Source organism: Eubalaena glacialis, chromosome 9 (assembly GCF_028564815.1).
Source record: "Eubalaena glacialis isolate mEubGla1 chromosome 9, mEubGla1.1.hap2.+ XY, whole genome shotgun sequence".
Lineage (NCBI taxonomy): Eukaryota > Metazoa > Chordata > Mammalia > Artiodactyla > Balaenidae > Eubalaena > Eubalaena glacialis.
In genome coordinates, this window is record NC_083724.1 from 22,059,501 (window position 1) to 22,084,341 (window position 24,841).

The following is a 24,841-nucleotide window of genomic DNA, read 5'->3' on the forward strand; positions in this document are numbered from 1 at the left end:
GGTACGTGGGGAGTTTCTTGCCTTTTGGGAAGTCTGAGTTCTTCTGCCAGGGTTCAGTAGGTGTTCTGTAGGAGTTGTTCCACGTGTAGATGTATTTTTGATGTATTTGTGGGGAGGAAGGTGATCTCCACGTCTTACTCCTCCACCATCTTGAAGGTCCCCCTCCCACATGAGTCTTTAAAAGCAAAGAACTTTTTCCTGGTTGTGGTCAGAGAGAAATGACCACAGAAGGGTCAGAGACATGCAATGTTGTTGGCTTTTAAGTTGGAGAAAGGGGACCACAAGCCAGGGAACTCAGGCACATCTATAAGATGGAAAAGGGAAGGAAACAGATTCTCTCCTAGAGCCTCCAGAAAGGAATGCAGCACTTGATTTTAGCCCAGTGAGACTACTGACCTATAGAACTGTAAGATAATAGATTTGTGTTGTTTTAAGCCATTAAGTTTGTGGTAATTTGTTACAGCAGCAGTACAAATAATATACCATTTAACTATATGAGCCAAAAACCTCAGAACCATCCATGACACCTTCTTCCTCATTCTTGACTTCTTATTTATTCTATCACTGTCCTGTTGATTTAACTTCCTTAAAAGCTCTTGGGTCTGTTCATCTCTCTCCATTTCCCTGGCCACTAACAACTTCTGTCATCTCCACCTTGTTCTACTGTAATAGTCTCTTTTTCTCTTGTCTAGTGTATTCTCAACCTTGTAGCTACAGTGATCTTTCTAAAGGGAGAAGTGTTATTTTGTCCCCCACCCCTAATTAACCTAATTAATCTAACATTTCAGCTCCAGCATTACTTCTTGTGGGAGACTTCTCTGACACTGCTCCCCCTACTCCCAGTCTAGGTCAGGTTGATTCAACATTGATTCCTGTTGGTGGGGATGTAAATTGATACAGCCACTGTGGAGAACAGTATGGAGGTTCCTTAAAAAACTAAAAATAGAACTACCATATGACCCAGCAATCCCTCTACTGGGCATATACCCTGAGAAAACCATAATTCAAAATAAGTCATGTACCACAATGTTCATTGCAGCACTATTCACAATAGCCAGGATGTGGAAGCAACCTAAGTGTCCATGGCTAGATGAATGGATAAAGAAGATGTGGCACAGATATACAGTGGAATATTACTCAGCCATAAGAAGGAACAAAACTGAGTTATTTATAATGAGGTGGATGGACCTAGAGTCTGTCATACAGAGTGAAGTAAGTCAGAAAGAGAAAAACAAATACCGTATGCTAATGCATATATATGGAATATAGAAAAATGGTACTGATGAACCTAGTGGCAGGGCAGGAATAAAGACACAGATGTAGAGATCGGACTTGAGGATGGGGTGGGGAAGGGGAGGCTGGGATGAAGAGAGAGAATAGCATTAACATATATACACTTCCAAGTGTAAAATGGATAGCTAGTGGGAAGCTGCTGCATAGCACAGGCTGATCAGCTCGATGCTTTGTGACGACCTAGGGGGGTGGGATAGGGAGGGTGGGAGGGAGGGGATATTGGGATATATGTATACATATAGCTGATTCACTTTGTTATACAGCAGAAACTAACACAACAGTATGAAGCAATTATACTCCAATAAAGGTGTAAAAAAAAAAAAACCTTGATTCCTACAATGATTGTTTTTAATGCTTATAGAATGTTATTTCTTTATTTCAGACTACTCATCTTAGACTCTAATTATACATTCATTTGTGTAATTATTTGATAATCTCTATCTTCACGGGAATGTTTAAGAACCATGAGAACTAGCATCAAATCAAGTTGTGGCTCATCATTGCATCCTTAGACTCTACCTTAGTGCCTGTATGTATGTCATGGATACACAATAAATATATGTTGAATCAATAAATAACTTAAAACATGTTAAACTAATAGTGCCACAGTGACTGTCCTCCAATACTGAACAGCTGTCTTTTTTTTTTTTTTTTGCCGTGCCACACGGCTTGTGGGATCTCAGTTACCCAATCAGGGATTGAACCTGGGCATGGTGGTGAAAGCCCGGAATCCTAACCACTACTCCACCAGGGAACTCCCCCTAAACAGCTGTTTTAGGATGACAGTTCATTTACTGTATAGTTGTGAAGAGTATATAGCTTGTAAGATAATCATTTGAAAGGATTTGAATATTTTAAAATATCTTAAAAAATTGTTATGAAAGCAATATAACAACTGTAATTGGAAAGTAGATTGTCCATAACCCCACTAATCAAACAATAATTTTCATTCTTTAGTTTTAGATTTTTTTCAATGAAAGGAATTCCTTTTAGTCCTTGTTTAAGTGTCATAGAACTATTCATGCAAAGTGAATATCAGCTGTTAGGTTTTAAATGCAATTTGCTGTAATGCTAGTTACTCCAGAATATTTTTAGTGACACAGAAATGTGTGGGAGTTAAATGTTTCTATAAATGAATATGGAAATGAGAATATATATGATTGTGAATGGAGATAGAGCTATAGTTCTAAGTGGAACTTTTGGAGTGTGCTGCTTTATTCTAAGATAATTTTATTAGGAAAAAGTTTAGTTATAAAGGAATATTAAGTAATTCCTACTGTACATGAGATAATATATTTTAACACTCTCATGCTTTTAAGAATGTAAAAGTTACATGTAACTTTAAGATACATGTAAAATAATGCAAAAGTAAAATGTTGAATTATGGCGAGAGACAGTTTGTGTTTAAACAAACAATTCATGTAGTGATTAGAATAAAAGTTAAATTTTATATATTGACGCCTTAGAGTAAGTTTGTATTACAAACTCTGAAGGTGGGAGAATCTTGCTCTAGAAAATTACACTGAACTACTTCACATAACCCAATTGACTACCTATTTTTTTGCCTTACGTTTCAAATTTGAAATAAGCTATTATTATTACCTAACTGCTATCTCTTGACTTTTATATATATCTATAATACAGTAAATGTTTTGTACAAAACTGACATGTAAATTAGTACTAGATTATTTTTGAATGCTCAAGAGGGAAGCATAGGTTTCAGGGCATAAGACAAGCTCAAAGTAAAAGCCTAATAGACCTGACCATACCCTTTCCCTGTAAAATAGTTTTTGTGGCTCTCAGCTGCCTACGTGTAGACATTAAGTTCTTGAATGTTATACAGGAGATAACCTTGCCTGGTTAGACTGTGGAATAGGCTTTGAGGGGGGAAGATATTTTAGAGACATCGAGGATATAAAATTGGTTGGACTAGGTGATTGGTTGGATGTGGGTAGGAAGAAGGAGGTATTATAAGGATAAAACTCAGGCTTCTGGGTGGGAGCCTGGGGCATTAAGTGAGATACAGAGAGAGGCATTATCCTTTACCAGGGAAGGAAGGCTATGAGCTACCCCTGTCTAATGACCGCTTATTTAACTATTTTAACAAGTTCTTTAATGTCTAAGGGGATTTTGTGCATGGAGAAAAATCCTCATCACTGCTTATAATTAATGTGCAGTTTTTAAACCTACTTATGAACTAAGTTCCAAAATAGAATGTTTTAAGCATTTAGAATTGATAACAAGATTAAATTATCTTTAATAACAGTTTAAATTACAATTAATTTGACTTCTATAATACTTCACTTTATATAGTGATTGCAAAACTTACTATACTTAAAATTAAACCTATTTTAAAATACTAACCCATGGGTTTAATTAATTCATTTACTCTCTCTGTAGTACTTTGTTTTTTTAATCTTCCTTGGATTATAATAATCTTCCCAGATTCTTATTTCTGTACTTTCCCAGGATTTTAGTAATTTTTTTACACCTTCCTAGGGTTATGGTTGTCTTACCACTACCAAAACAAAACAAAATTTCAGATTAGTCAAGGTTTAGGGTTTGTTGATGGATTTGATTCTTAGGTAAATCACAAGATTTGCTTATGCCTTTAAAGATGATTTAAAAGTTGCATTGGTGTGTACTTGGTCACTTCTGTAACTAAACTTGCTAAGTTAATGAGAATTTTTTTTTTTTTTTTTTTTAACTCATGCCTTTTCTCATACATTTTTAGTTTCTTGCAACCTGGGGTTACTCCCTGAATGAAATACTCTTCTTCTTCTTCTTTTTTTTTTTTTTAAATGTGATTAGTATTTTATAACCCATTGTTCTGTTGTCATTATGAATTGCCCTTTTCTGGTGGCATTCCTGCCAGGAATTATGGACGTTTCATCTCCCAAGAAATCAGGGAGCAGGTCTGTACCATTAGCTCTCTTTAGGATATTCCGCTAATTCATCCAGTTAGAGCTCAGGGTTTCTGCTTGGTCATTGTGTGTGACCATGGGTGCTCATCTACCACTGCGTTTCCTTTCAAATGATGTGTGTGTGTGAGGACCTGCACTGATCTGACCCTCCTGTTCTTGGTATATAACTTGCTTTTTCTTGGACTATTTGGCTTATCCACAGTTCCCTATATCTACCCCTTCCTCCTGTAACTAAACAAAAAAGTAAACAGCTATGCCTTATAAACAGACATAAACTTAATAGGAGAAACAAAACATCTAAATGTTAACACTAACCTAATTATTAGCATAATGACTATTATTTTACCTTTCTTTACAATCTTTTTATATACTTTAATTTTTTTTTTTTTTTTGGCTGCACCACACAGCTTGTGAGATCTTAGTGCCCCGACCAGGGATTGAATCCGGCCCCTCAGCAGTGAGAGCGCAGAGTCCTAACCACTGGACCGCCAGGGAATTCCCTAACTTTCTTTTTTGTATCTTTTTATGAATTCATGGTTTATCATAGATTGAGTTCCATTTAGTTATAATTATTATTCTCTTTTTAATGTTCCAGTTGTTGCCTGGCCAACCTCAAGCTGGAAAGCATTCTTCACTTTACAAAGAACTCACTTCTGGATTCCTTTACATAACACATTACAGTATACTTATCCTTCCATAATTATCTTACCTTAATTTGTATTACATTACTTTTAGGGAAGTTTCTGTTATATAAAATCAGTAATACCCATATTCTGTACTTCCCGTCTGATCCATATGATACTGACTGACTGGTTTATTTGGGGAACGGGCTCACCATGAGTAGTAAAACAGATTGAGAATAACATAGCTCTCCTTAGTGGGCAAAGGTCGTGGACAAAGAAACTAGTGTATTAATATTAATTTAGAGTCTATAGTTACTAATTTTCACACTTAATTTCCATGGTAACAGGGAGTTCACTATAGCTACCTGTGCTCCGATTGTCAAACATGCATGAAATTTTTTTAAAGGAGGCTGTTATTGATCAAGCCAAGAAGGACATGTGATTTTTTTTTTAAAGTTAGTGAATCATATGAAATTATTGTTTCTGTAGGTAGAAAATTGTGAAATATAGGCAATTTAATAAGTTTAACTTACCAGTGTGCTACATTACTTTCGACGATGTCGTATTTTTGTGAAGTGGGTTTTTGGCAACTGCTTTGATAAAAAACAAGTACTGTACGGAACAGGGAACAAGGATGGTAGTGTCTGAACTGATTCCCAGGTTTGCAAAGTTATACAGTGCCCAGGTACACACACTGCATTAGTGGTTATTTTAAAATGAAATAAAATATTTTTCTTTCAATTTATGGGTATTATTTTTTTAAAAAACTACAAGATGTTAGGACATCATACTAATTAGGTTGTTTGGACTTGACATTCTATATTACTTTGGTAATGGTGTTTCTTTAACAGTATTTCGACAAAGTTTCAATTATTTTTACACATGGCGCCCTTTACCATAGCATTAGCACTCACAGGCATAAGTATCGTACATTCTTGGGAGTTCTATATTAAATCCTTCCTTAGGTAGAAGACTTCTCCTGAGGCAGTCCTGTCTATGAGGTTGGGTGGAGCAGGTAATGACATGTGGCCTGTAAAGGCCTTATAGAGCTTCTTCCCTGGAAGATTAACTAAGAGGTCGGCAGGAAGGAAGATTAGAATTAGGATTAGAATAGATGAAGAATCACCTGGAAGGCTTGCAAAATCATCTCCTCAGAAGTACCAGAATGTGTTAGTGTGAATTATCTGTTCCAGAAAGGAGCCTGCTATTACTAGAATTTGATGACAGGTTGATGGCATAAGCATGAGGGGGCAGAGAAGGAAAATGGAGATGATAAATTCCTAAAATGGCTGTGGCAGAGACAGGTTTTGCCCATTTCTGGCCTGGCCTGAGTCAGTTTACTGCTGCTAGATTTAAGAGCAGGTTTAGGGGAAAGTGCTGCAAGCCTCAGCTGCTTCTGGTTCAGCCCAATCTCAGTGTGAATCTCAGTGAATGCTCCTGTTCCTTGTACATCCTGCGCTGTCCCTGACCTGACTCCTCTCCCCAGGAGAGGAGGAAATATGCATCCTACCGCCCAGTTCTCCTTTATGATCAATATAAAGTGCTTAAAATCCCTCACGTGAGTACCCTGAGGAGTGCTTACTTCTGCTCTGCTTGAAAGCTCCCTCCTTCCCCATTCTTCATTCTTTCTTCTAGCGCAGTGATGCTAACCCAGTGATTCTAGGCCCCTGGCCTTTTTTTTGCCTCCATAGTTTTTTTTCTAATCTTTTAACCTTTCCATTTGTTTTCTTCTAAATTAGGGATCAGAAAATTAAATGCCTACAGGTATAAACAAATCTGATAAGGCCTGTAACAAGCTGGAGAGTGCCCAGCTAAAGGGGACAACTCTTTCTTTGTTCTGCCTAATTGTTGCCATGGGGGCGTCCAGACCCCTACGCCAGACCTTGAGATGTTTCAAGAGAAGCAAGTAATCTGAGAATTTTGTATACAGTGTTTACATGTTGGCATTTAATTCAGATTTTAAAAACAGAGTTGGATGCTGCTCCTGGGCCAGGACTTTGAACCTCTGCTCTAGATCTTATGTTAAAATTGGAGCTCAAAATTGAGCCCAGTATTCAGGATTTGATGAGGGACCTGTTTGTACCCTGTCAGTTATGCTCCATTTCTCTCTCAGAATTGCTTTCTAGTCAGTTGCAATTCTCTGACTTGTTCCTTGAAAGACTGTGTGTCATCTCTGAATGAAAGCAGTTAAGAAAAATACTGTTTTGACCTGAGTGTATCTAATGCTTTCCCCTCATGAAAGAGGCATTCACAGAGAGGCCTAAAACTGAGAACTAAGAAAATCTTCACTCCCAGAGATTCAGCAGGATAGAGATTGGTCCCTGTAGCATTTGGGGCTGCAGAGATTTTGTTATAAAACAAATGCTGTTACCCATACTTTGATGATTAAAATTCTTTAGAACTAAGTCTTAAAAAAGTCCTCAGTCAGTATTAACCTGTGCATTTATCTGCGTATTATCCTGTTAAAGTTGCTGGAAAATAGGCAGTAGGGAGATAGTAACCATCTAGGGAAACTGCTTACTAGTGGGTTCGTTATCATGTTAGAGAACAGAAGTTTGCTTTCTGGGTTTCTAGGTAGCCTAGGTTTATAAAACAGCTCTAAAACATTTTATTTCTCTTTCTCATCCCCAACACTCTCTCTTTTTTTAGGTTTTCAAAACAAAAATAGAGTTGCAATCTTGGCAGAACTGGACAAAGAAAAAAGAAAATTACTAATGCAGAACCAATCTTCAACAAATCATCCTGGAGCTAGGTATTGAAGAATAATGTGGTTTTTATATTCAGTGATATTAAAAATATCTTGGACAGTATAACTGAAATTGGTTGGCAATGGTTTGTTTCTTTAACATTGGAATTTAACATGTTATGTTTTATTTCCTAGTTAGACTTGAAAAGTTAGATTATTTAATTGCTTAGATTTTAAATATTTTAATTCTAATCAGACTTAAAATTTCCCTACAGCCTACTTTCAAAAAAAGAAAAGAGTTTTGTATAGTTCTTTTGTTACTGAAATTATTGTTAATGTCCCACTTTTTAAGCATTATGCAAAATAGGTAAAGTTGCGGTAGCTTAATGATCTTTATTGTATCCCGTTTCTGCCATCTTAAATCTCTTCCCTGACATCCGTTATCCCATTCAGCCACCACCCTAACTCTCCCCTCTCTTTTTTTTATCTGTTTCTGTTATTTTATTTGCTTGTTAGATTGATTTCTAGTAAAAGTATAATATAGTATAAAATATTCTTCTGTTTCTTCAGGGGACTGTCCCTGGTGAATTCAGGTATACAGGAAAGGACTCACATGAAAGCTAATTTATTTTTTTAGGTGTGCAGAGTCAGCCAGACCTCTTAAAGGAGTTGTCTGTACGTACTCATCTCTGCTTTCTCACTTATTTACTCCCCAACCCACTACAATCTGACTTCCGCACCTCCCCACCTCCAACCCAAAGAACAGGTTTGAGCCTAGGTCACTGGCAACCTCCTTGTGGCTAAATCTGGTGGACCAAAGTCCTTTTCTTGTTAGACTTCCTAGCGTTATTTGACACCACTGATTGCTCCCTCTTTTTTTTTTTTTTTTAATTGAAATGGAGTTGTGTTAGCTTCAGGTGTACTACACAGTGATTTGACATGAGCATACATTATGAAATGATCACCACAATGTCTAGGAACCATTGTCTCCACACAAAATTAATACAGTATCATGAATCATATTCCTTATGCTGTATTTCATTCCTGTGACTTATTTCTCACTGAAGGTTTGTGCCTCTTAATCCCCTTCACCTATTTTGCCCACCCCCAACCTGCTCCCCTCTGGTGACCACCTGTTTGTTCTATCTATGAGTCTGTTTTCTTTTTTTTATTGGTTAATATATATTTTAAATTTTTTTATTGGAGTATAGTTGATTTATGACATTGTGTTAGTTTCAGGTGTATATGAGTCTGTTTTCATTTTGTTTTGTGTGTTTTGTTTTTTAGATTCCATATATAAGTGAGATCATATGGTATTTGTTGTCATAAATGGCAAGATTTCTTTCTTTTTTTTAATGGCTGAGTGGTATTCCATTGTATACAGTGCCCTCCTTAAAATACTCTCTTTCCTTGGCTTCCATTCATCCACTGTTATACTATCTTGGTTTCTTTTGCAGACATTTCTCCACTGCCTCTCTCTCTCTCTTTTTAAATTAATTAATTAATTAATTTTTGGCTGCGTTGGGTCTTTGTTGTGATGCGTGGGCTTCTCATTGTGGAGCACGGGCTCTAGGCGCACAGGCTTCAGTAGTTGTGGCACACGGGCTCAGTAGTTGTGGCTCGCGGGTTCTAGAGCACAGGCTCAGTAGTTGTGGCACACGGGCTTAGTTGCTCCGCAGCATGTGGGATCTTCCTGGACCAGGGCTCGAACCCGTGTCCCCTGCATTGGCAGGCAGCTTCTTAACCACTGAGCCACCAGGGAAGTCCCACTTCCTGTCTCTTGAATGTTGATATTCCTCAGAGTTCTGTTCTAGATCCAGTCTCCCAGTCTATGTCTTTTCACTGGACAGTTGCATTCACTTTCACAGCCTGTAATTAATGTGCCGATTACTTTTATACATTTGCATCTCCAGCCTCGTCCTCTGTCTCAAGCACCAGACTGCCTCCTGGACATCTGCACTTTGATGTCTTCCAGGCATTTCAAACTGAGTATGTCCCACACCGAACTCATCTCCCCTCCCTCTCTACCTACTTAATATTGTTGGCTTACTTGTCTCCATGAGTGGTACAGATCTACTAGTAATCAGAGTCAGAAATGTGAACTTTAATTGTTTATTATTCCCTTTTACTTCCATCTCTAAACATTTATCATTCTCTTATGTTTATATTTTGAAATGTGTCTCAAACGTGTCCATTTTTCTTTATTGCAACTGATGCTGCCCTGGTCCTGGCCACTCTCATTTTTTGCCTCAGTTACTACCTCCTGAACTTCCCACAGTCTTAAGTTCTCTCGAATACATTTATCAGTTGTGTCAGTTAGGATGTTTTAATCTGGAAGTAACAGAAAACCAAAAAGTTGGCATAAACGTTAGGATATAGGTTAACCAGAAGCGTGAAGATAAGGTGATTCCAGAATGGCTTACTGCAGTGGCACACCAGTGTCAGCACTGACCCAGCTTCCTTTCTTCTCTCCTTTCTGCCCTTCTCCATGGGTCAGCACCTCCTTACTGGTCAAAATATGACTGCAGTAGCCTAGGCATCACTGTACACCGAGCCCCCGTAGAGGCAAAAGCCAGAAAGTTTCCTCTCCTGTGTCCATTTTGTAAGAGTGAGGAAAACGTTATCAAAGCCTTCAAGCAGACTACCCGTGAAGTCTAGCTGCCCAGAATTGTGAACCTTTCTCTTGCCTAAACAGGAAACCAGCAACGGAAATGGTATTGTCTTATACCAATCAAAGTTCACCCCCTGGGGGATAACCTGGCCCACCATGAAGAATGGGACCAACGATAATTGAACTAAGTGTGGGTTCCATTAGCGAGGAAGGAGGGAGAGCAACAGTTGTTGGGGAGATGACCAGCACTGTCTGCCACAGTGGCGGTCTTTCTGAACCGCAGTGTGATAATTCTGATCAAGTCACTCTTCTGCTTGTAACACTCTTTGGGAGTCTCCCTTCACTGTTAGGAGAAGGTCTTCATTTCTTAATTTATTTCACAAGGCTCTACATATCCCGGCACCTGCCTTCCTCCCTAGCCTCATTTTTTGCCAACCCATTTCTCCCCTCCTGAGCCCTGACCTCCAGTCCTACCTTTGCATGTTCTACCTTCTGCTTGAAACATTCAACTCTTTAGTTTTCATCATAAATGTAACTTTATGATAGACCAGAGTACCTCAAATCTGTTTGAAAGCAGGGGACCATAAATCATCAATAAAAAGGAGATAATCTGAAGCCCTAGTAAATAATATAGGCTTTCTTCATATAAATTAATGTAGACCGTGGGAGAAGGAAAAAAGACTTATTCAGGAAGTTCTGTTTTCTTTCTTTTTTGTAATCCCTATTTAGAATATCTAATGAAAAATGTGATTCAGAAGGAAGGGAGTCTCTAAACAGTCAAGTAACTAAGATTCCCATTTTAGCATTGCGCTCTCGAGACCCTCTCTTAACAAGGACTTCCGGGACCACGCTGAGCAGCAGCACATTGCAGCCCAGCAGAAGGCGGCTTTGCAGGTGAGGAAAGTGTGGCTGACATTCTCGTCTCATTGGAGATTTCCTGGGGCTTGGAAACCAGCACTCTTCTTATTTTGTATTTCAGTGGAGCAATATCAATAAAAACGTTCCACACGTAATTGCAGTTGTTTGCTGACGTTCAGTCATGCCCAGAGGATTTGAAGGACCAGATACGGCAGTAATGAAAGTATCTTTCATGGTGTTGACGTGGTCATGATTGATTCTGTGCCACACCTGGCAAGGGACTGCTGCACACAGAAGAGTTTAGGGTATTTGGATGGACAGAATGATCTTGAAAAGCTGAACTGGCTAGTTTAATAGTACATATCTATTTTTTCAAATTTGTCGTGCCATTATGTCCTTTGATAGTCTTACCGGTTTATTATTGTTGTTTGGATTCTTTTTTTAATGGTCAGCATGTCTGTTGTGCAGGAAATGTTTAAAGACTATAGGAATGTGATAATCTATCAGTTGAAAAAATTGTTCTTATTATGATAAACAATTTCAGTATTTCATTGATCTTGGATAATTTAACTAAGATTCCTAGAAACCTTGCACTAGACATCGTTACCTATGCTTTTAAACCTTAGAATCTCAGAATTGGAAGGGATATTAAAGATCATCTCACTTTAGACAACCTATGAACAGTCCTTTGTTTAGTGACAAGGGACGTCACTGGTGGTTTTCTGTTATTTATATGCCAACATCCTCTACAAAATGTTGGTATCTTAATCACCAGTGATCAGCTCTTTCCCCCTTCTCCTTCCAACGACTGCCCTTCTTTCTCACTCTCCTGCTTTACTGACCAAGAGCAGAGTACTTTGGGACCTTTGTTGCTAGATTTCCTCCCCACTCCAAGGAACAAAGTAATTCATGTCTTCGACTCAATTATTGACTGAAGAGAATCACAGGGGAGAGAGTGGGGATGATAAATTAGTACCTGGTGCAAATTGTTAATATGAATTCTTTATTATTGTCCATCTCCTGTGTATTTAAACAAAATTAACAGCATAAGAACTGATTTTTAAAACAAATTTGGTCTCAAGCACTCAGAAAGGATAAGTAATTTTAATGCCTTGGTTGAAGAATTGTGACTCTTAATAGCTGAATTGCCTTTTTTTTCTTTTTTTTTTTTTTTAACTCTTCCCCAGCATGCACATGCACATTCATCTGGATACTTCATAACTCAGGATTCTGCATTTGGGAATCTTATTCTTCCTGTTTTACCTCGCCTTGACCCAGAATGAAGAAAATATTTGTAACAAAAGTGACTTTGTAATATCAAATGCCAAAGCTACTATCAGTTAGTGCTATACAAACTGTGACTTGCCGAATTTTGGTGAACTTTTACATATTTTGTTTCTTTAAAAGAAAGATATGTGTAAGTGAAAGCAAAAAAGAAGGGTGACCAGGATGATGAAAGCTCTGGAAGCTGTATTATCTGAGGAACTGATTGTGCTACCCATGACTGTAACTTTTGTGTAATGCAGTTTGATTTTTAATTCTGAGTCAGACTCTGAATTAATTGGATGTGGTCATATAAACCCACCCCACCACCAGCTAGTTGGACTGCGTATATTATGTCTACAGTAGACTTTCAATAACCATTTAAAGTACTTAACTTTAAACAAATGAGGGTGCTTTTTAAAAATGTGAACCAATAGGCTTTAATAAGTTACATTCACATTTGCTGTTTATAGAATTGATATCAGTGTACCTTTTGAGTTTATAATCAACGTATCCTGAAATATCCTTTAACTTGTGACTCGTTCCCCAATTCTCAATTTTAAAGGAAAACCCAAGATAAGACTAAGTTACCAACCAGTCTTAAACATCTTTTATAAACCTATGCCACTACAAATTATGTGACTAAATGCTATTAAAAACAATTAATAAGAAATGTAGTTTTAAATTTTGTATATGCTCTTATTTAGTGTTACTGCATAAATGGTGTGCCTGTACAGTTTTACTGCCCATTTTTGCTCTAATTAGAAACATTAATTAAAGTTGAGCCCCTTTTTAGTTACTGTAAAAAGGAAAGAATTAGGTTAAGCAAGTTTCTCAACATGATACATCTTTAACAGAATCCAGGGTGCTTATTTAAATATGCAGTCCCTACAGCTGACCCTAGTCCCACGGAATTAGTGTCTCTAATTCAAAATAAAGTCTGAAAACCATGGGTTAGAGAATATAGTTGTAGGTCCCTGAAACTTAGAGGTCATTTAGCTAACATCGACATTTTTTTTACTTGTAATAGGACTGAAATTAAGTTTTCTACTATGTCACAGATATAGTATTTTTTGTAACTGACCTCATCTTGGCCTTGAGTCCCCATCCTCCCTCTCTGTTGGTAGCCTGAAATTTAAACTTGAGATTCCAGTTTGGGTCAATAATTAGAAAAAGTTCATCTCCCTTTTCGAAGAGTTTCTTCTCTCTCCTTCCCTTAGATATTTGTACCAACCACACAGCCCCATCTTACCTAAACTATATGAAAAGGAGTGGATAATCCTAGATACGGCTGTGCCATTTAGATTCTTTCTGTTGAGAACTGGGACAGGTTTTCTTCATTTGGGTGAGTTGGCAGCTGTCCCCATCGTAACGGTCACCATTACAGCAAAGGTGCCCTTTCTTCTGCTGCTGAGGATCACCTGGGGCCTTTGCCTCCGCCCTGCCTCAGGTCCACACAGCTAGCCTTGGCCCTTCTTATCGTGGTCCTCATTTTCTTGAATTGATTTGACTAAGTTTCTGTTCTGTGCGAACCAGGAGCTACTGGCATCATTCTAACTAGACTGATGCTAAGGAGATACATTTTTTGGATTGTATAGTTTTTTATTGTTGAAGCCTCTGCCGAATGTGTGACTTTTATAACCTCGGTAAAGAGATCTTTTTTCCAGTGGTATCTTTTCTGGTCTCAGCCTTTCAAATAGAGTAAGCACTTCCTTCACCCCTCTCCTTTGAGTCACTTACAAATTCAGTTCAGTTCCATGTGTATTTTTTAATACCTACTCTGTAAAGCTGTGCTTTGGGGGGAAAAGGAGAGTAAGACTTGCTCTTAAAGAGGTCACGGTGGAGAGGATCCTCCTCTGGTACAGCAGTGAGGAAGCCAGCGTCCAGTGAGTGGCACAGGGGCCGCATCCCGGAGCACGGGCAGTCTACACAGGCTTAGGAGTATCGATGTGATTTTACCTGGCAGGGGAGGGAAGAGCTGCTCCAGGTAGAGGTCAAGATTTGATAGTCAAGGAGAAGTAGGGACGACGACAGTTGTGAGGGCTGCAGAGGGTACTGGAGAGGGCCGCAGTGGGCTCCGTCAGAAGCCCTGCGGACAAGTGCCAGCGTTGCTCCCCTCGGGCCGCGCGCACGTGTGGCTAAGCCACTGAACCTTGAGCTTTACGTGTCACTCTGTCTCATCTGTAAGACGGCACAGAACACACTCTGCCTACTCCATAAAGTGTCTAGACCAGTATTTTTCAAAGTGCAGGTCTCAACACGTTACCGAATTGAGAGGCCAACTTAATAGCTGAATGGGGTGTGACCCGCTTTTTTTTTTTTTTTATAAAATAGAAAATATCAGAGTACATGGCATGTAGTAATAGGAGGTTTTGTTCATGAGTCTTCCTTTTCTGTGTGTTTGTGTGTTTTACTTATTTTGTTTATTGTATGCTCCACTAGCATGTAAGGTCTTTGAAGGCAAGGGCTTTTGTTCCCTCCTTCCTTTTTGTTTACTACTGTATTCTGCTGAGAATAGTATTTGGCATATTGTAGGTAGTTAATACTTACTTATTGAAGGAATTAATGAATAAATATGACCTGGATCATAATATAAAGGGTTTTTTTTTTTTTTTAACTGTGAAATGGCAAAAATGTTTTGAAAGCCACTGCTAAATAATACAGATGATAGTGCTTTGTATGACTCTGGAATAAAAACTGAAATGACTTAATAATTTCAAAGGCAGATTTTTTTTTTCCTGAACAATCTATAAGCTGTCTCATTATTTGTCTCAGTTCTTTGCTTTACTTTGGCAATAAAAACTCAGCTTTTATATGCACTTACGGCCCATTGAGGCAAGGGTTTTGGCAAATATGGTTACACTCAGAATAGAAGATCGACAGAGAGGACATCAGTTCGTTAGTGCAGTTGGTCCCCCCATTGGAATCCTACCAGCTGGCACTAGCCCATTCCTTTCAGTAGCATTCAGTTCAACCAGTATTTACTGAGTGCTTCTTCCCCACCTCTGTCTGCACCGTGACTAGCACACAGTTGACACCCACAGCTGTTTTTAATGAGCAAATAAAGAACGAACGTGGATGGAGGAGGAGAACTTCGCTGTCCTCAAGAATCTGACAGTCTAGAGTAGGTGACACTAGTAGCTAATGCTAATAGCACACCAGTAGTGAGGAAGGAATGAGTACATGAGCATGGAAGGACCAGTGAAGGCTCCATCAGACAACAATCAATCATTTGAACTTGGCTTTCAAGATGAGAGATTCCAGCCAGGAAAGATAGGAGAGCAACATTCAGAGCAAAAGAAAAACCTGCACAAAGGCAGGCAGGAGAGCCGGTGTAGGGGCCATTGTGAAGCAACCAAAAGTCCAGTTTGGTTGGACTTGTATGGACATTGTGGGTAAATTTGCATATGGCAATAATTAGAATGAGGCCAAATGTAGGCTGGACTCATATTCTAGAGAGTCTGGAAATCCAGGGTGAGGCAAATGTCTCTAGCCCAGTATAGAGCTGGGAGTGACTGAACATTTTTGAGCACAGGCAGGTATAGAGATGAACCAATTAGGCGCTCATCAGCTCTTGGGAAAGGGGGACTTGCAAGGCACCAGAAGAATTTTCACTCTCAGTTTCTACTGAGAATTCAGACAGGCGTGTTCTGTTTACATCCATGCCTCAGCTCCAGCCCCATCTACCTCTGCTGTCTCTTCCGCTTAGTTCTTGGATTCTTAACCCAAATTTCTGTTTCCTCACCTCCCCCCTTATCTGCCTTTCGCTCCCACAGCTTTCTTCTAGAGCTCTACCTCCAAGAACCTTTTAAGAAAGAAAAAGCAAGGCATCCTTGCAAATATTCATTTAACCTTCACGACAGCTCAGTGAGTGGACATTCTTAGTAGTCTACTCAGCACAAATTCTTCCTTTCCCCTTCCTAACAATACTCAGATTTTTATTGAGCATGACCCTTCCCCAATACAGCCAGTTTGCCGACTGTCTCAGCAACAGGGGTGGGCCTTACGTGCTCCAAACCGATCAGGACAACTCCCTTTTGCCACAGCCAGTCAGCACGTGGTATATCACAGGCCACGGGAACTGGTTCAAGAGTGGACACGTTACCCAAATTCAACCCAAATGAGACTGCAGGAGAGGTTTGCTGCACGTATGGAAAAGATATGTTTTCACCTTTCTGAGACCGCTACCAAAAGAGAGTCTTTCTAGATGTGTAAAAGGAAGTTATATATATATTTTTCCTGAGTGTTGTTGGCAGCCGTCATGTGACCATGAGGTGGAACAGCCTTAGGATGAAGCCACCACGATAAAAGGTGCAACAGAGAAATATAAAGAAACTGGATCCTTGAGGACATCATTGCACAGCTGAGTCAATTCCTAAAGTGCCGCCCTTCCTCTATGGAAGGGTATGTATGGGGGTAGTAAACCCTCATTATTGTTTAAGCCAGATTAAAGTAGGTTTTCTGTCACTTGCCATCTAAACACAAGATGTACTAACTAACTTGCTAAGTGATCCCTTAGCCACACAGCTAGGAGGTGGGAGAGCAGAACTCAAAACTCCCATCTCGCCTCGGGTGCCACCCCCACCGCCCGCCTGCCTTTTGCTCTTAGTTGCCACCAGAGTGAGCTGCCCGCTCTTCCCTCCCTTGCGGTTCAGCCTCCTGCCCTGCACCTGCGGCCCCCAACCCTCCCATGACGTCCTTTCCTGATGATGCCCTGCTGTGATATCTGGAATTGCTTTGGTTCAATCACCAAAATAAATCTATACATACGTTCGAACTCTTTCTAGTCCCTGGCTTCCTCTCGAGGTCTACAGGTCTCCTGTGCCTCTCAGGAGGAGGCAGATCAGGGGTTACATTCCCGGCTGCAGGTTCAGCTAGTGTCTGGCTCACTCACCATTGCCACTCCAGAGTATTCATTTCCTTTCAAACTTCACTTCTTAAAAATGCATGCCCCCTCCCCCCTTATAAACGCCAGCATCGCCGTTGCCCAGTACTCTGCCTGGGTGCTCCCTCCCCTTCTTTAAGGACTCAACTCCTACTTCACAGTCGTCCTCTCCCCTGCGTTACCCCTGCTGCTGTCCTGGAGGTATCGGCAGCCACTGTCGTGTGAACTAATACCCTAGTCTCCCAGGTCCTTGACATCCTGGGCTCTAAAGACTGCCTTCCCCGTTCTTGAGTCACCAGACGCAGGCCGTTCTCTGAAGCTGGAGTCAGATATTCCTCTTCTGCCCCACGTTCTGCATCCCCTCCTGCAGCCACATGCTCTCAGGTTCCACATTGTCAGTTATTTCTTTGCATTCCTAGCTTTCTCCACAGAATCATGCTTTTTGCCTATAAATGTGCACCTACTTAAAGATAGTCTGATGAGCTTACATTTTGTCCAAGGCTGGACTAACCGTCCCTTCACCGCTAGACAGCACTTGCTTCTACAGCACCTCCCACTAGCACATCTAACCACCCTACCTGCATTTGTGACCATATGATACTCTGCCTTACTTGCTGTAATGGATGAATGGTTCACATTCCTTTTGAAAGCTGGTTTCTTCATTTGTCTTCCATTGATCTACATCCTATTATTTACTGCCCCATTTCTCTGCTTCCCTGTGTAACTCCTGAAAAGAGTTGTCTATGCCAACTGCCTTTAATTTCTGTCTGCATACTGTCTCTGGAACTCACCCTAATCAAGCTTATGTCTCCACAAATTCACTGAAATTATTCTTGTAAAACCACCGGTCGTCTCCACGTGGCCAAATCCAGTTGTCAATCTTCATCCCTTGTCTTGCTTGAACTCTCAGCAGCATTTTCCACAACGAATCACTCCCTCTTTCTCTTCTTTCTTTCTTTTTTTTTTTTTGGCCACTCCGAGCAGCATGTGGGATCTGACCTGTGACCCCTGCAGTGGAAGCACAGAGTCCTAACCACTGGACTGCCAGGGAAGTCCCCCCCTCACTCCCTCTTTCTTGAAACACTCTCTGCACCTGTCTTCAGCAGCCCTGCACTCTCCTGGTTTTCCTCCTACCTTATTGGTTGTTTCTTCTCAATCTCATTTACTGGCTTCTCCACCTTCCAAATGCAAAATGTTGGAATACCCTAGAGATCAGCCTTTCCATCTCCTTTCTATCTACAGTCATTCCCTGGGTAATCTTCATCCAGTACTGTGGCTTAAGTACAATCTTCTCATTGATTGCTTTCAAACTTAAGTCCCCAACCCTGAGCTCTCTTTGTGTTGGTTAGTCTCCAAAGATGGCTGCCATCCAATCCCTCTAGGCACATGCCACTCTTCTCATCAAAAGGCGGAGTCTGTGTTCCCTCCGCTCGCGTATGCTGGCCCTGTGACATGTTTTGACCAATAGGATATGGCAGAAGAGGTGCTATGTCATTTTGGACCTATCCTTTATGAAGCCTGACAACTTCTGATCTCATCCTTTCTGGAGAAACCAGTTGCCACGTAAGAAGTCTGACTCCCCGAGGTGCCAGATATGTGAATGAAGATACTTTGGACCTTCCCACGTAGCCCACTACTGAATGCAGCCAAGTGAGTGATCCCAGCTGATGCCACATAGAGCAGAACTGCACAGCTGAGCCAGTCAGTCAACCCACAGGATGATAAATAATAAATTGTTGCTGTTTTAAACTCCTAAATTTTGGGGTCGTTTATTTATTATGCAGCAAAAGATAACTGAAATACCCTTGATCTCCAAACTCCCATATCCACTGTCAAACTGACATCTCCACTTGGAAGTCTAATAGGCAACCAAACTTAAAATGTCCAGACTTGGACTCTTAACGCCTCACCTTCCCAGCATACTCTTCCCCTGGCATTCCCTGACTCAGTAAATGGCTATTTGCACAGCCATAAACTATAGGAGTTATTCTGGACTCCTTTCTCACACTCCTCTTTCAATCTTAGCAGCTCTAGCCTCAAAGTATATTCAGAATCCCATGAATTCTTACTACTTCCACTTCTAACATCTTGTTCCAAGCCACCATCATCATATACCTAGACTTTTGCAACAGACTTCTAACTGGCTTTCCTCCTTCCACATTTGTCCCCTGTCCTTCATCTCACCCTACAGTTGAGAATTTCAACACAACAGCCAGAGTGATGTTTTAAAAATGTAAGTAAGGCATCTGAAAAGATGCTCAGCATCACTAATCATTAAGGAAATGCAAATAAAAAACCACAATGATGGCTGCTGTCAAAAAAAAACCAAACAAACCAAAAAAACCAGAAAACAAATGTTGGTGAGAATGTGGAGAAATTGGAACCCTCGTGCACTGTTGGTGGGAATGTAAAATGGTGCAACTGCTGTGGAAAACAGTATGTTGGTTCCTCAAAAAATTAAACATAGAGTTATCCTTTGATCCAGTAATTCTGCTTCTGGGCATAAACCCAGAAGAACTGAAAGCAGGGACTCAAACAGATATGTCTGCACCCATGTTCACAGCAGAATCATTCACAAAAGCCAAAAGGTGGAAACAACTTAAATATCCATCATCGGGCGAATAGATAAAAACTATGGTATATACATACAACAGAATATTATTCAGCCTTAAAAAGGAATGAAATTCTGATACATGCTACAACACAGATGAACCCTGAAGCCATTATGCTAAGTGAAATAAGCCAGACACAGAAGGACAAATATTCCACTTATACGAGATGCCTAGAGTAGTCAAATTCATAGAAACAAAAAGTAAAATGGTGGTTTTACTCAGGGGCCGGTTTAACTCAGGGGAAATGAGTTATTATTTAATGGGTACTGAGTTACACTATGGGATGATGAAAAAGTTCTGGAAATGAACAGTCGTGATGGTTGCACAACAATGTGAATGTACTTAACGCCACTGAACTGTAACATTTAAAAATGGTTAAAATGGTAAATTTTATGTACATTTTACCATAATAATTTTTTAATATAAGTTAAGATCACGTCTTTTCTCTAATGAGTTTCCATCTCACTAAGAATAAAAGCCAAAATCTTTACAATGGATTACAACTATACAAAATATTGTCAAATGAGTCTCTGTTGGAACAAAGAGAATTTAGCTGAAAACAGGCAACGTTTTTCCCCCCTTGAATCTTAATGTACTCTTTTCTCTTTCCCTCTTAGAGTTATTAAGCTTTTCTACTGAGAGGCTGTTGATCTACTGAAAACGGCCAGTGACCAAAATGACAATTGGAATTTGAGCCGAAAGTATATGTGCTTCCATCTCATGCTAGAGTTAACAGGTCTACATGATAATGAATGTCAGTCCCTGGTCCAGAGTGATATTCTTATTCTTTGCAGCTCTGGTCAGACAAACCAGCCTGGTCCATCAAACAGAAAATAGTTTGACCTGAGATGCCCAGCCCTTCCGCTCTACCGGAAGGTGATGATGTTTTCTTAGCCCCTGCTGTCTGCCTCAATGTCAGGCGAAAGCAGCTTTGAAGAGCTAGGGACCTCCCCCCGCTTTTCCCTCTGCCTGGCACGGTCTTCCCCCCTTTACCCATGTAGCTTTGCTCCCTCAACAGTCTCAAGTCTTTACTTAAATGTCATCTTTTAAATGATGCCTTCCTGGACCACTGTATTCAAAATTTCATCTCCCTTTATCAGCAACCTTGCTTAATTTTTCTCTGGACACTTGGCACCTTCTAACATAGAATGTAACTGACTTTCTTATTTTGTTTATTGTCTGCCTTCTCCCACTAGAATATAAGGGCTGTAAGTGCAAATACTTTTGTGTGTGTGTGGGGGGGGGGTTTCACTGATATATACCCCCAGTACTTAGAGTAGTGCCTGGCACATTGTAACAAGTGTTCAAACATTTTAATGAACAAATGAAATAAGTCTGACCATCCAAAGCGAAAACTGGCATCTTGGTCCTCAGCATGGACCCTCTCCCCAAGTGAATGTACACATAGACATACACACAAAAAAACCTACGCCTATAATCTTAGGGGTTCCTAGACTCCCTGAAACCCAGCCATGGGTGCCAGGTTAAAACTCTTTGGTCAAAAGGAATTTAGCTGTACCTCTTTGGGTGCTTCTCCAGTGCATTCTTTTGGAAATCTTCTCCATGCCACAGATGTTATGACTATTGGGAGTCTCCCAGGAGATTCCAGAGCCTTGTAATATTGTAGCAAACACAGTGAAGCTGGCAGCCATAATTCTGTTAAGAAAACAGGAGTGTGTGCCAGCCCCTCATTATTCATTACTGAGCTATTAATTCAAGTTCTCTTAGGAAAACATCCAACAGTGAAAAGACAGGCTCTGAGCAGCCACAAGCTAAAGCACAGCCAGCCCTCTGTCCTGGTGTCCCGGGTTAGCCCCTTTGTGGGGCAAATGCTCAGCTGCTCCCTTTGAACACACCTGGCTCCTTGGGGATGGGAGTTGCCCTGCAGGGTGACAGTGACCGGCTCCTGGTCCTGTTCAACGTTGCTAACTCCCGAGGCTGCAGAATCCAAGAGGACTGGCTGCTCCTTAGAGGAGGAGCTCACATGTCCAGCGTGCCGGGCAAGAACTGAAGGTTGAGTAAGACTTTCACAAAAGAAAGGGGTGATGGCAGAGGAGTGGGTGGAAGGAGAGGGCATCCTGGGCAGAGGGGAGGGCAGGAGCAGGCCCAGTGCAGAGACGCGGGAGTGGGGAAACAGCACGAGCCAGCCTCCATGTGGAGGGTATGGAGCTTTATCAGAAGGGCTTTGGAGAGCCATGGATGGGGTAATGATAGAATAAGATGTGCATTTAGTGAGATTTTCCCAGGAAGCAGTGGAGGATAGACTAGTAGAGGCAAGAAGACCACTCAGGTTGCTTTTAAGTGATCCTGAGGCAAGTGGTATGGGCTGACCAAGCTGGTGGCAGCGAGCAGAATGGGAAGGGGAGAGATTCAAGGGTTATTAAGGCGGGTAGAATTATCCAATGATGGAAACACAATGGAGGATGAGAGAGGAATTGGGGGAGAGGGAGGACGGAGGTCATAGAAAATGTCAGGTTTCTGGCTTGGGCAACACGGTGGATCCAGGTGCCATTACCTTAGGAAGAAATACGGGTGGGACCTGGGTTGAGGAGCCTTTCTCAGCTGCGGTTCCACTAGAGAAGTAAGCACTGCTGCCCTAAGGCCTCCACCGTCTGGAAGGAATGAACGTCTCTCCCCTGATCCAGAATGGCACTAGTTCTCCTTAGGAGAACTGAGAAAACAGGCACTCGGGTTGCATTCTGCATTCTGCAGTTCAGACCAAGAGCCCCGGTTGAAAAAGGTTTCGATAACGTAGGTCTGCTTATGCTCAGGCCATGGGAGGGGATGAAATCGCCCTGACAAAGTGTATAAAATTGAATCAGTAAAAATGACAGAGTCAAGGGATGAGGCGCCTGAGAATCTAGAGACACAGCGAAAAAATCAGGAGACAGTGACACCTTAAGTCCTCATGGAAGCCAAGGAGAAGGTAACTTCAGACAGAAGAGGCTGGCCAAGCTGTTTCCCACAGGGGGTGGCTGCACCCCTGGTGATGCTAGGGAGGATTCCTGGGGTACATGTGTGCAAACACTTTTAACTTTAGTAGTTATGTATTGTTATCTCTATGTACTGCAAGTAATCCAGCATTTATGTAGCAATATAAATAACCACAGCTAACAGTTATTATTTTTTGACAGTTACTAGGTACTGGCCGTTGTTCTAAGTGCTGTATATGTATTAATATTCTTACTTAATCCTCACCACAATCCTACAAGCTAGATATTATTGTTATCCCCTTTTTAAAGATGAAGACATTGAGGCACAGAGAGGTCAAATAACTTGCCCAAGGTCACAGAACTAGTAAGAGGCAGAGCAGGAATTTGACCCTGAGGGGTTTGACTCCAGGAACCCTGCTTTAAAAAAAAGGATTTATTTCTGGCTTTAAAATAAATTCAAGTAAAAGAAAAGGATCAATTTCAAGAAAATAGCAAATAAATAATAGAACAAGTGGACTCAGCTATCACAAAATTGTTAAGGAGGGACACGAATGACTGACACTTGGGAAACAGTGCCCTGGCTGCATTGTTACATTGAGGAGAAATGCATGATAGTGAACTGTACATAGTCTGCACATGTCCTGAGACTACAGGACAAAAGGAAACATCTAGATAATGCTGTTCCCTGCCTATGGGGAGGTCCAATTGCATCCTTTCAATTCTGGGCCATTATCCTAGGGACAGACAACAAACCACAAATATAGTATTAACTGTTAACTGTCAAAAATGTTATTTGTTATTGGTGGGCGTTAGATTTTTTAATAATGTCTTTAAAGATTCACTGGGTTCTTTAAATTTGACCAAACTGTTACACATTATCACCATACTTAAGTGTATTAGAAACGTGCTAAATTACTTCCATGACTGCATTTTGAACATTTCAACAGCTGAGTATATTGTAAATACTCCGGCAGGAATTTTGATTTCTCATCCTTATTTCTTTGGGATCCCATGAGTAATACAAGAAGCTTGTTTATTGCTGAAATATATCTTGCTTAATGTCTTTCATGTCTGTCCCTGGTTGTCTTACCAGAAAAAATGGTAGTGAAAATGATCCTAAGCAGAGGAAGAAATCAAACAGGGAAACCGAAAGAAGAAACAGAAAAGGAAATGTACTGGGGAAGGAAGATGGGCTGCACACCTTCTGGGGCTCCATGTCCTAATCTGGGAGAGGGCAAGAAAAAGGAGATGGAACAGACTGAAACAAGCCAAAAGGTATTGTTCCTGAGAGACGCCCTCAGGCACTGGGAAAGAATGTCTTGACACCTAAGGGAGAGTGGGCAGGCACCAGGCCATTGACGCCTCTAGCTCTGTCTACCCTACGTAATACATCCTTGCTGGTCCTTGCCTGCAGGTTCTCTCATTCTTTCAAGGTTTCAGTAGCACATAGTTTCCAGAGCAACGCCATGAGGAGTATTTGTCCTCAGGCCTAGAAGGCCATGTGCTACCCCAGGCCTTTTGGGGCCCTGGCTCAGTGTGCCTATCTTGGGTACTTTGAGCATGATGGATCACATCTCAATCTGTATGTTACAACTAAGGCTGCTGGGATCAACAATATTTCCACAGATCTACTCTCTGTATTAAAGGGAGAGACAAAATGTGTTGCTACCTAGTAGATGCAAACAAGGCCATGTTAACAATTCAAATTTCACTGGTTCTTGCCATTACTGTTACAACTCACCATTCTTGCCTGAAAATGTTCGTTGGGTATTATCTAGAGGGTCTTACTTGTATTTGTCAGCATCGTTACTCTCACCTCTCCTCAGGTCCTTCCTTTCAGCTTGAAGATTCTGTGATTCTATAAGATTGGTAAGGAGGGTTGTGGAGTCTCTAGTACAAGAGCTTTTTGTGTGTTTATTTTAAAGTCTGCCTTATAGAAAATTTCAAACATCTACAAAAAAACAGAGAAGAGTATAATGAATTCTCATGTACCCATTGATCTGCTTTAACAATTTATATACATCTACACCTCCACCTTCTCTACCCCTCTGGATTATTTTGAAGCAGATTCTTAAATATTTTAGCATAGATCTCAAAAAGACAACTCATTTTTAAAGAATCTAGTGCAGGAGTTTTTAAACTTGGGTTTATAT

General features: G+C 40.6%; 1 protein-coding gene across 2 annotated transcripts in view; it reads left to right on the top strand.

Annotated features, from left to right (window-relative positions):
- INIP (INTS3 and NABP interacting protein) overlaps positions 1 to 23,942 on the top strand; it is a 40,894-nt gene extending 16,952 nt beyond the window's left edge. Inside the window, exons 3-5 of one of the 2 annotated variants that reach the window (XM_061201028.1) lie at positions 7,490 to 7,592; positions 10,867 to 11,031; positions 23,782 to 23,942. In XM_061201028.1, coding sequence (XP_061057011.1) covers positions 7,490 to 7,592; positions 10,867 to 11,031; positions 23,782 to 23,911 — 398 coding nt within the window. In that variant the 3' untranslated portion in view covers positions 23,912 to 23,942. Of the gene's footprint in view, positions 1 to 7,489; positions 7,593 to 10,866; positions 11,032 to 12,182; positions 12,932 to 23,781 lie in introns of those variants that run through there. The other variant, XM_061201029.1, reaches the window with a different exon arrangement.
- The last annotated feature ends 899 nt before the right edge of the window (positions 23,943 to 24,841 follow it).